This window comes from Gallinula chloropus, assembly GCF_964237585.1.
Source record: "Gallinula chloropus genome assembly, chromosome: 1".
Lineage (NCBI taxonomy): Eukaryota > Metazoa > Chordata > Aves > Gruiformes > Rallidae > Gallinula > Gallinula chloropus.
The window spans coordinates 29,531,847-29,544,153 of NC_140085.1; the positions used below are offsets into that span (position 1 = coordinate 29,531,847).

Below are 12,307 nucleotides of genomic sequence, written 5' to 3' on the forward strand. Positions count from 1 at the left end.
CTGTGCAGAGCACTTAAGACACATGCTTAAACTCTCTGCAATGTCCTGAGTGTAAAGAGAAGCAGGGTACTGTGTTATAAACAGGATGATGTGTAAGGAGCTTCAGATCAGATGTTAGGAAAAAAGGTTTCACTGAAAGAGTTGTCAGGGCCTGGAACAGGCTTCCCAAGGAGGTGGTTGAGTCACCAACCCTGGATGCGTTTAAAAGATGGGTAGATGAGGTACTTAGGGATATGGTTTAGCATAGCACAGGAACAGTTGGACTTGATGATCTTAAAGGTCTTTTCCAACCTTGTAATTCTGTGATTCTGAGCTCCATAACCAAGGAGAAACATGATTTAACATTTTCTGAAATGTTTTAAAGCATATCTTTCTCTTCCAGTGTAATTTGTTGAACTCTAGACCTGCTATACCCTTCGTGAAGCTGGATGTAGAGTCCAACTTGAGTCCATAAGCAACAAAATGTTTGCTAAGTGGCACAAGTCAGATGTTGAGAAAATACAGACTGAAACTTTATATGGAGGTGGAGAAGATCTGTCTGGAACTCTTAAGACACCTATTTCCCAGTGATTATGCTTGATTTTAAAAAAGAAAGTGACTATAACATCTTAATTGGATTCAGTGAACTTTGTACCTTCATCTAAAATAATTTCATATTTGTTTTTACATGTCCAGATATGGCAAAATACTTTAGATGCAAAAAAAGGCTCTTAAGGTGAAAAGAAAAGAGCTATTTCTCTTTAAAACAGGCAGATATTAAGAGAAAGCCTTCTGCCCTATTTTTACAGGTCTCAAATGCACTTTGAAGTAGATACCTCCATTTATGTTAGGGTCATGATACAATTTCCATCCTTCCAAAGTTGCAGCCCTCCAGGCCTGACCACATCGTTTGCATAAGCGCTGTGCCTGAAAAACAAAGGATTTTCTCAGCAACACACTTCAAGGTAGGAAAACCAACAGCTTCTCTTTTAAAAGTCTGAAGATTGTTAAAACAGTTCATTTGTGCTGAGACTCTACTATGCACAAAACATACCCAGAGAACTCAAAACGACTGAAAGATTTTAAAGTAAATAAACTGTCATCAGTTGTTTTTTCACTGAACATTTTAGTTTTTCAGTCAGCATTTATAGCAATGTGAGCAACATGCTACAGTCTCATCTTTGCTTAAACAGGTGTTAATACATCCTTCTGGTAAGTTTAGTTTCAGGTGTGTAATCCATCTGTGCACGCACAACTAGTTTCTTCAGTGGACTTGGCATTCTAAACCCCTCATGCAGTTCTAAAAATAGCAATCCCACCTTTACCATAATGATATTCAATATTCCATGCACTAGCACAAACAGGTATAATTCAAGGCTATTTTGAATAGCATCAAAAGTAGAATAGAAAGTGTGCAAAGAAAAGCTTGCCTACAATTCTTCCAATCCTACGCCTGGGAGGAAAAAACCCCAAAGAAAACAAAACAAAAACCCCAAACCAACAGAAAAACCTCAGCTCGAGATTACTCAAGTAGCCTGACTGGTACTGTTCCAGCACTTACAGAACAGTATGAACAGTGAGAAAAATCAGAATATTCAGTCTTGGTTTGTTTAGCCAAATTCTGTTATTTTCACACCAGAAGGCTGCAGACATTGAGCTGTTTGGGGAATGATGACAAACAGCACATTTAAGGGACAAGCACGTTGTTCTAACTTGCTGCTGTGTATTACCTATCGTACAGTAAAGAAAGTACAGTGCATTCTTAATTCAGAGCAAACTCAAGGTATTTTAACTTACTCTTTCAGTAGCGAGCATCTCGCCGCTGATCAGACAGCAGGGACATCACAGGAGTGACTGCAGAACAACTAGTGCTGCTAATTCTTATTCATATTGCCCTAGAGCAGCATGCTCGTGTGCTTGTACTATCCAAAAATGAATAGATGTGCACCACAGTGGAACAGAATACTAGCAAGTAACCATATTCCTAAGTCTAATGGCTTGGGCACAAGAATTGAGTCCCTTTCTCCCCACCTCATTACTCACGATATCTTTATATATCCACAGAGCCTAGTGTAAGGGGATCAGTTTCCAGCTGAGGCTCTTAGACAGCACCACAATACAAGTATTTACATGATTAAATCATGAAAGCCATTTCACAACTGGGAATTGTTATTCAGAACAGCTTTAGGAACAAAACTGCCTGCTTGCTACTCAGCTAAGGATTAATGCAAAGTATACACATTGTATATTCTCTGAGGTGGGGGAACAAGCAGGCTTATAATAAAAGAGTTAATGGAGGATAATGACATGCTTTCTAGAATACTCAGATAAAGTCTATCAGAGTTTTCACTGCTGAAGACACTGAAAACAATAAAGGTAAGAAAACAAATGGTAGGAAAAAAAGAAAAAGCTATTTTAACTGGTAAGAGTAATCCCTGTAAATAACTATGTTTCTTCTGACAGCAGTACTAGCCCATGGAGCTTCTGCACCAGTCCCCAGTTCTCAGTCCTGGGACACACCTCCAAAGGTGCCATTGCAACTCTTTTTACAACAAGGTGTTAAAAGTAGCCCTGACTCTCCCTCAACCCAGCTAAGATCACATAAACAAAGGAACGTCAGAGGAGCAGAGCAAGTGAAGTTTGCCGAACTTAGAAATAACGTTAAGAAAAGCATACAGCAAACCTCTCTTTCCAGGTAAAGTTGCAAGCATGTTCCACTCTAATGTATCTAGCAGGAAGCCTGTAGGATTATTTACTGATTATTAAGAGATTCAGTTGGGAAGTTCTTCAAAACATTCTGTGTGTTTGTCTGGCAGTATTTAATATCAAGTCTTACAGTAAGAAAAAAAAAGTCAAATAACCAAAAAATCCAAGGTACAGCATTTTTTCCATAACATCTATTCTACACCCAAAATTACTAAATGCAAGATTTTATTAAGATACTAATTTAGCAGTCCATTGCTGTCAGTATTGATAATTAATTTCAAATTTAAGTGGACATTTTGGTACACAGCTTTTCATTAGCTTTAAAGTAAGTTAACCAAGAAGATACTGTAACTTCCTGCAACTTGCCTCATCTGTCATTCCTGCCCTGATGAGGGTGAAGAGGTACTTCAACAGCCTCGCATCATCTTCTCGGTCCAAATCATCGAGTGGCAGTTTCTGTCTTATAGGAGCATCTGGATCCTGCAAGGAGATAAAGTCATCATCCATCACATGTTGACTAAATGGCCCTTCTGATGACTGCCTCCCGTTTTGTAACTTGGAGTCACTTCTTCCACATTTGCACAACAATCTACAATCCATATAAAATCTACCATGATGCTTCCCTGTCTTTCCTCTCTCTTTTTTATTATTCCTCTTCTATCACTGTTCCTATCAGAAGGAACCATTGCAATTTTTAATATTTACTCCATCACTTTGCTTTTTGCCCCAAAATTTTTCATCTTCCAGTTCTTTTCACCTTAAAACATCTTTCCCCTTCTGCCTCTCTGTTTCTCCTCCTTCTAACTAAGAAAGCTTATCCCAAGAGCTGTACTTTCTTCTATTTATTCCAAACTGATTTTTACAAGCCAATTAATACCTCAGATCACTCCTCAATTGAATTAATCTACTCCTGCTTGGCTGTCACCAAGACAGTTCATTACCTCCTTCTATTGTACAGTCCTTGCTTATCTTGACTACTCTCCTATTAGCTTTTACTATATAGTAGCTCTCAAGTAATCCCACCAGGACTTAGTTTTGTTGTACTAGTTCCTTTGTTGTACAAAGACAGCATGCCCTCACCTGCAAGGGCTTCCAAACAGTTTTATAAGCTTTTCTGGTTAGGAACACGAGTTTATTTTGGACAGAAAAAGTACTAATAAAGCCATTTCCTTCACCAAGTAGACCACAGATACTTGTAATGGGGGGAGGGGAGGCGTTGGGGGGCATGGAAGTGACTGCTGAAAGTAAACAGAAGTCCACATAACCCAAAAGGAGCTCCAGAGGTGTCCTGTCTACTAATTTTCATCTTTTCCAACTTAAATGTTTTGCCATCCTTTGATAGTACAACTACTTTTGGATAGCACAGCTATCAATAAATCGGTGGAAGGCTTTGAAAATAGCATATATGCTCTCTCTAACCCACTTAGAAAATATTACTTTTAAATAACACTTACCAACTCTGTTACCAGAGCTCGAGAACTGCCAATGTACGTACTTAACTGTCGCTGCTTCAGGCTATGTAGTGTGTTCTCCCTGAAAGGAGTGAAATGTTTGAGAAAAATGTTTGGTGTTTTTTTAGTAAGCATCTTTTGATAAATCACAAATATTGAAAGAGTATTTTTTGTTACACAGAATACAGTTACAGAAGAGCCACACTTGGTTTGGCTGGTTTATCAATGGACTGTGTTACTGCGGTTAAAATACAACATTTCACAAGCAGTGTGATATTAGAATCCATTTACATATCTTTGGTTTCGTTCAAAAGCACCCACTGTTTCAATTATTCACGCATTTAACTCTGCATGTATTTCTACAGAGCAGAATGTCCTATTAATGTTCACTATAAAGTCAGCCTAAGGCAGAGACTCAGCTTAGGATGGACACATGATTCCAAAAGCCCGTACTCATTGGCCACTGAAGCAGGCTGATTCTAGACATCTAGGTAGTCTTTGTTCTCTTCTGCTGTAACACCCATCATCACTGATATTAAAGATGACAATAGTGGCTTCTGGTGAAGCATTGATGACATGAAATGATGACAAGAACAGGCAAAAATTAAAGCTAAACAAAGAAGTTACCACTGGAGAAACACAAAGTAAAAACGGTTTTACCCAGTATAACTAACAGGCTGACCAGAAGGTGAACATCTCTTCTCGTGCCTTATTGTGAAAAATCAAATCTGCATCCAGGCTAAGGTAAAATTAAGTTGCTTTGATAGTTTTCTTTCCATCCTTGCCTCTCAAAAGCAGTAACTGACTTTTGAGAAGATACACTTCAGCGGGTGGGTAGGTAATATCAACTTTTACATCTAAGTGAATGAACGGAACAATCTTTAAAAATCCACTTCTAAAAAGTGATTCTATGGCTGTGTCTGTGCATCTTATACTTTATGGGACCATACATATAATCAAAGAGAGTCTGAACTCACCAATATACAGATTTTGCATAAAACTCAATATTATCAGAGAAGTCCCCAATTTCATCCTTGGCAATACTCTCCAGCCAATCTACCACCAGCTGGAATAAAATTTAAAAAGCATTTTAGAAACAAACATACAGCAAATAATATTTTAACTCCCTTCTCTTCATCTCTGGATCTACTCATTATCGACACGGTAACCAAAGGCAGAGACATCTTGAAGACTATTCTGCTTTAATTTTAAGTATCCAATATGAAGGATGTTTAGGCACTTAATCTCCATTTCTCACTAGATGCTGTAGTTACTACAGTGGTACTTAATAGTTTGTTAATCACCACCAATAGTAAACAGGTTCTCTAAATGGAAATAGCTCTCAGCCTTCCACCCTCTCTAGGCTAGCCTGCAAAACATTTCTGATCTTTAGAAACTGAAGAACACTACTTTTACACGTCCCAAGAATAACACACTTCTGTGAATATAAAGAAATAACTATTGGGAACAGGTTAATGAAGTGCACTTGGCATTAGAGCTACAAACATTTAAGTGGCTACTGATTGATTCCCATTCTCCTCTTAGAAACTTTCAGTCCTACCTGGCTTTGTCGCACAAGTGAATCCTTCTGAAACAAGTTGTCTACATTTCTCTTTTCACTCGCAGTTAAAACCTATTGAAGAAAGAGCTGGTTATTACTTCATGGAAAAGAAATTTGGCCACAAAACCATGAATACCAAACTGAACACATACTAACCCATAAACTTTCTACAAGGTCAGTATTTTTGCCTCTCCCTCATCCCTCTAAGAACAAGTGACACTATACAAGTTTTATTTCAATGCTCTTTTGCACTTTTTACACTAAAACCTGTATAAATGAGATTCAGAATACTATTAACAAATGCATGACCACAGAAAGACTCTACATAATAGATCCACTGATTCCACTGATATATCTTAAATTCTTTTAGTGTATGTGTAAAAATATGACATTTTCTAAGACCATATATAGGCTTCACCTGAACAAAAGAAAAAACTCCAACTGAAAAATCCCAACTCAGCCCCAGAACCCTACTCTACTTCTATTTGCTCTCCTGCACTAATTGAGCTTTCATTACATTTGCAACAAAAAGAGATCAGAAGATGCATTTTCCTTAAAACAAACAAACAAACAAAATCCTACCTCACAGGTAAAAGGAGATTTTTTTTTGGCACAATAGTGTTTAATTTAATAATGACAACTTAACGGTGGGAATCCTAGAGGAAGCTATTTTATGACTGAGAAAAAAGCAACTACAATCATAAATTTTGCAAAGGCAGAGTCACTTTACTTATTGTTTTGTCTTCCTAAGCATATTCTGGCAGCAAAGGCTGGAAGCACTGTATTGACACAGACAAGATGACTACGGCTGAAACCAGAACGCTAAAAAACTTGGATTTATCTTGAGATAAATTGGAATCAGGATTGCAAATGCTAGACAGCTTGAGACCACATGTTCTTTTAGACAAAGCAAAATTATCTCTAACCTATGGGAACATTACTGCTACTGATTCAACTTTTAGTAAGAAACAAAAGATTACTTCTAGTGGCTTTTCCAAGTGTATGTAGAAAACTTAAGGAAATGAAACATAAAGTATGATTTATAATATTTTTACCATAGCATTTTCTCTTTAGAACTGAATATTTAAATCAACTTTCTACAATATAAGAAATAATGTAATACCTATCTTGACAAAAAACAAAACAGTCTATTTTTTATTTACATTCTTTCATGTTTGACTTCTGAGCAGCTGGAATATTTGGACTGTAAGAATAAAACATTTTCGCTGGTAGTTAGCTTATTATATTACTTAAAAATGCCCCAGTAAAGTCCAAGCTTACTGTTATATCAAATGTAGTTTCATCTTCCAGTGCAGACTGTATTCTGTCTCTAAAAATAAAAATTCAAAATGCTAATGATTAAAATAAAGCTAAGAAAATTCAACAGAATGCATAACTGAAAGCAATAAATAATAAATAAGGTTTTAACAATACCTTTTAAAAAATGTTCTTTAAAATATTACCAGAAGTTGCAAAGGTAGCAAGAATAGGCCCCTATACAACTTTCACTTTTGTAAATATATAATAGACATGTGTATTAACACCTAGTTCCATAAACTTACTATTAATAGGCACTTAAATGCTTCAATCAATATTTATAAATGAATAACAAATATATCTAAGAATGTTAGCTCAGTGCAAAAACTGTAATTACCTATAAAGTGAGGACAACAGTCTCCAAGTTACCATCTCCTGCTTGAGAAGCCACAAGACACTGGCAGTTTTTGAAAACTTTTGCTGCCCAGGAGTTGCCCGATAGACTATTTTCCCCAGGATATTCACCTGAGGGAAATGAATTTATAGTTAATATTGCCCATGATCATATTTTTTCTAGGCCGTTACAGCAATAATCTTTACATTACCTTGAACATTTTCAACAACCAAGTATGACTTCTATTCTGAATGGGTAGATTTTACTCCAGACCATAATATCCCTTAATTATTAATAAAAATAATTTTAACGTGGCCAGAGGCCATAAACCAAGAGAACAGCTTCGCTTTACAATGCACTGTACAAACCCAGGTTACCCAAATCCAGCTTCTATTGGTCAATTAAAAAGCACCAAAAGACTGAAAGGGAGAGAAGGCAACCACTGACCCACAAACACACATACCACACCCCCCACCACCAAACCAAAGCAAAAAAACAAAAAACACCAAAGCCCACAACTTTTTTCCATACACGTCAACATCAAACAAAGTCAGCCCTACTGGTACTTGCAACAGCATTTGCCAGTGCCTGACAGATACCCTCTCCTTTCTAGTTCTGTTAAATGAGGTTGGTTATAATATAATTTACAATACCATCAAGAATAAATTATATTATCTTTTCCTTTATTTATTATGAAGACTTTATTGTCTAGGTCTTCTTCATCAGTAGCTAACTCCAGAGAGCTAGCTCCTACTTCTGAGAATGTTCCCTAACTCTAACATTTTAGGAGCACTCCATTTGTCAAGCATCAATATAACCGTCGGTTTTCAAGTGGGAGGTGATCAAGAGATTTGGAGAAAAGAATAAAGTCTGCCTCCCAGAAAATATACAGAAGCATTCATGGCTGCTAGGAGCCACTGGGCTGATCTCAGGGTACAGCTGAGAGGCAGCATGAGACCTCAGGGCTGTCCCTCCACCCCACACTGGTTTTGGCAGGGATAGAGTTCATTTTCTTCCTAACAGCAGGTACAGTGTGCTTGTTTGGATTTAGGATGAGAATAATATTGATAATGCACTTGTTGTTTTTACTAAGTAGCGTTTACACCAAGTCAAGGACTTTTCAGCTTCTCATGCTGTGCCAGCGAGGAGGCTGGGGGTGCTTAATAAGTCGGGAAGGGGCATGGCCAGGACAGCTGACCCAAACTAGCCAAGGGGATATCCCGTATATCCCATATGATGTCATGCTCAGTATATACATGGGATGGGGGTAGCTGGCCAGGAGCTGGGGCACAAAGGATGATCACTGCTCAGGGACAGGTTAAGCATCGCTCAGTGGGTGGTGAGGAATTACATTGTGCAACACTTCTTTTGTATATTTTATCTTCAGCAGCAGCATCATATCTTCTCTTCCTTTTACCTTTCCCTCTTCCCAGTCCCACTGGGGTGGGGGCAGTAAGCAAGTGGATGTGTACTGTTTAGTTGCTGGCTGTGATTAAACTACAACACACCCCCATAAGCAACAACCAAGCCAATCCTTGGAGCAGTGTCCTTCAACTCCACTTTTCTAGGTCATTTGGAACATCCAGACAACTCCTCCTCAGTGCCACACAGCTTAAAACAGTCACTCAATATGCCACTATTTTGCAGATGGTGCCTGTATTATCAAACAGGAGGAATGAGAGAGACTTTCTTTTCCATTTCAGCTCAGAAGTTCACCATCTCATAAATTCATCAAGCTTACATTTATTTTCCTTCTCATTTGCTTCCCACTTGGGAACACAACAGTGGTCCACACCTCATTGAAGATCTCAGCATTTTCCAACTCAGTCCCCACAACACCTTAGCACAAAACAGGGCCAGCAACCTTCTACCAAGAACACATTTTCTTAACATAGTCCACCTCTCTGTTTTGTGGTCAACACTTACTGACAGCAGCATTGTAATTTCTTCCTTTCAAACTGCCAATCCCTGCTGATCCCAAACTATGAGTCAACAGCCAATCAGATAAAAACCCGTCTAAAAGCAGAGCCACCTTAAATATAACATTGAGCCCTCTACTGCCAGCTTGTTAGTAATGTAGCAGAAAATTTGGTCATCATACAATGATCTTGTTTATTTATACCCATGAGAAAGATGTACTTTTTAATCCAACTTATCATCATATAAAAAAAAAATCCATACATCTGCTCATGTTTATTGTCACTTGACACTTGCAGTGGAATGACAGCCAGATGACATTTTTAGTATTCAGCAACTACACAATGGGTATTCCTGTGCCAAATGCTGGTGTTCAGTGACTCATAAGGCTGCAACCAGCTGGAAGACTTAAACTATGTATGTTAAACACTGTGTCTGCTCAGTTTAAGGAAAAATAACAAAAGCTACTTGTGGAAGGGATTGTAAAGTAAAATACAGAACCAAGCGGATTACTTACCTGACTGTTACAAATACTTTCATACTCATCCACAAGATCAAAAATGGTAGTTGATGTATGCTTCAGGAAGGAATGCAGAAAATCTGAGTACATGCTCATAGTAGCTAGAACAGATTTAAGAAGAAACAGGCATACTGGTCAGACAACTACAAAAAAATCCTTCTGACAACAAGACATCTCATCTTTCATAAATCCGAATGAGGATGATGATGATATAAACTCTATCCCATGAACTCAGAAGACCTTATCATGTAAGATAAGCTAAGAGCTTAAGTCAAATAATTATAAAACTTTCCCTGTAAACTTGTCACCTGCAAAAGTTTTGTCAATAAACTCATTTGCATATTTCCACAAAACGAAACCAGTTTGCGTCTTGTGTCGTGAGAGCATCCTGTTCGTGCCACTGGGCTCTACAGAGGACACAAACTCTCTGAACACCAATCGCTGGAAGAGATGAACTTCTTAAACTTTATACTAAACTGGTTTTGACAAAGAAATATCAGCAAAATAATCGAGAAACAAACTGAGCATATTTATATCTTACAAATAAAGCCCACGGTCAATTATTAGTAAAGCCTGAGACTGTCTCACCAGCTTCCCCAGGATCGTCCTCACGCAACAGGACAGCGCTCATTGTGACATCCTCTGTCACATTGGACACGTCCAGATTCGCAAACATTCCCGACTGCTGAGGTGAGAGTGCCGTTGTCCAGTTACTGTCATCCAACTAAAAGCATAACAGGAGCATAAGGAAAGTAAATACCAATCCTATATGAATGGTATAAACAAAGCAATTCTGAAGACTGGTAGTGAAATGACCGCCTTTAGATAAGGTGCAGCCATGCCTTCAGCAAACAACTCTGAAAAGATAAATTTTAATCTGGAAAAAGGAAATTCATGTGGTTTTAATAACTAAGTAACTAAAGCAGACGCTAATCTAATACGACTGCCTACCTTAAACCACCAGGTATTGCTTTTCCTCTTTAAACAAATAAATCACCCTAAACTTTCATATTCCATTATGCCAAATGGTTACTTACTATTTTGTTGGTCAATGTAAAAAAAAAGGACAGAGCAACACTAAGTTGTAAAGCAGCTGTGACAAACTAAACAAAATAGTTAAAATTTGTATTGGAACCATTTACCAGTCTTTTCACCCTCTTGTGAACTACTCAAAACCATATGAGTAAATGAAGCAAAATGTGTTTAAAATAATATCAACTATCAAAATACAGGGAAATAAAGATACACCTATGCTTTGGGGGGGTTGTATCAGGAGCAGTATTTGATAACCTGACACCTTCCTTATGAGGAGAGGCTGAGGGAGCTGGGCCTCTTTAGCTTGGAGAAGAGGAGACTGAGGGGTGACCTTATTAATGTTAAGAGATATGTAAAGGGCAAGAGAGGGATGGAGCCAGGCTCTTCTCAGTGATGGCCAGTGATAGGACAAGGGGCAGCGGGTGCAAGCTGGAGCATAGGAAGTTCTATGTGAATGTAAGGAGGAACTTTTTCACTGTTAGGGTGATGGAGCACTGAAACAGGCTGCCCAGAGAGGTTGTGGAGTCTCTTTCTCTGGAGACATTCAAGTCCACCTGGATGTGTTCCTGTGTGATTTAGTCTAGGTGATCCTGCTCTGGCAGGGGGGTTGGACTAGATGATCTTTCAAGGTCCCTTCCAACTCCTAATGTTCTGTGATTCTGTGACATCAAAGCAATAAAACAGACAAAATAGAAGACAGACTGTACATACACTGCACTGACAGGACAGCTTCCTATAGGTGTTCCCATGACAGCAATTACTTTTTCGGCAGCAATTAATGCTATACAAAGACCCAGAGATGTGTCACTGGTTGATTTTTTTTTCCCTCACCCAAACAAGTACAAACAGGGAACCAGGTGACATTGCTGTAGCAGTCTTCTAAGCAGATCCAAAAACTGTGGGCATATACCAGCTATTCTTCTTTTTAAGCCCCAGTTTCTACCTACAGTATTCCTCTTGCCTGACTTCTCTCTGCCGTTGTTACCCTCTAGCCAAACAGAACAGAATGCTCTGACATACCGACCGTTGAACAAAAATAACAAGAAACTCAATTCCAGTAAAATCATATCACGTCTCTGTGGGGAATCCAAAAAGGGCTGATGAGTGTTCTTATCTACCAGCAAGTACATTTCCACAAGACGTAATTTTAAGTCCTTTTCCCATCAGATTCCTTTGAGGAATCTTTAGTCCAGTCCCAAGTTTCCCCCTGCTAATCTAAACTGGATTCAAGTCAGCACTAAATGCTAACCTAGAACGTATTCCACTCCCAAAACACTGCTTACTGAACAACAAGAAACTCTGAATCAGTGGAAAAGTGCCACTGCTAAGAGCTGCATACATGCTGATGAGCTAGGCCCTGCAACATGATCATTTAAAGAAAAAAATGGGCTACAATGAACTAGAGAAACAACCAAAACAGAATGAATTGAAATGCACACACAAAAAGACATCTAAACTTGTTTTGAGTTAATTTCAAAATAAACAGA

The 12,307-nt window shown here is 38.3% G+C and overlaps 1 protein-coding gene across 1 annotated transcript in view; it reads right to left on the reverse strand.

Moving 5' to 3' along the window:
• NUP107 (nucleoporin 107) overlaps positions 1-12,307 on the reverse strand; it is a 29,894-nt gene that overhangs the window by 12,565 nt on the left and 5,022 nt on the right. Inside the window, exons 5-13 of the mRNA XM_084262948.1 lie at positions 10,374-10,509; positions 9,783-9,886; positions 7,352-7,479; positions 6,979-7,027; positions 5,698-5,769; positions 5,114-5,202; positions 4,140-4,218; positions 3,052-3,165; positions 816-906 (exon numbers count right to left, since the gene is read on the reverse strand). Of these exons, the coding sequence (XP_084119074.1) occupies positions 816-906; positions 3,052-3,165; positions 4,140-4,218; positions 5,114-5,202; positions 5,698-5,769; positions 6,979-7,027; positions 7,352-7,479; positions 9,783-9,886; positions 10,374-10,509 (862 nt within the window). The remainder of the gene's footprint in view (positions 1-815; positions 907-3,051; positions 3,166-4,139; positions 4,219-5,113; positions 5,203-5,697; positions 5,770-6,978; positions 7,028-7,351; positions 7,480-9,782; positions 9,887-10,373; positions 10,510-12,307) is intronic.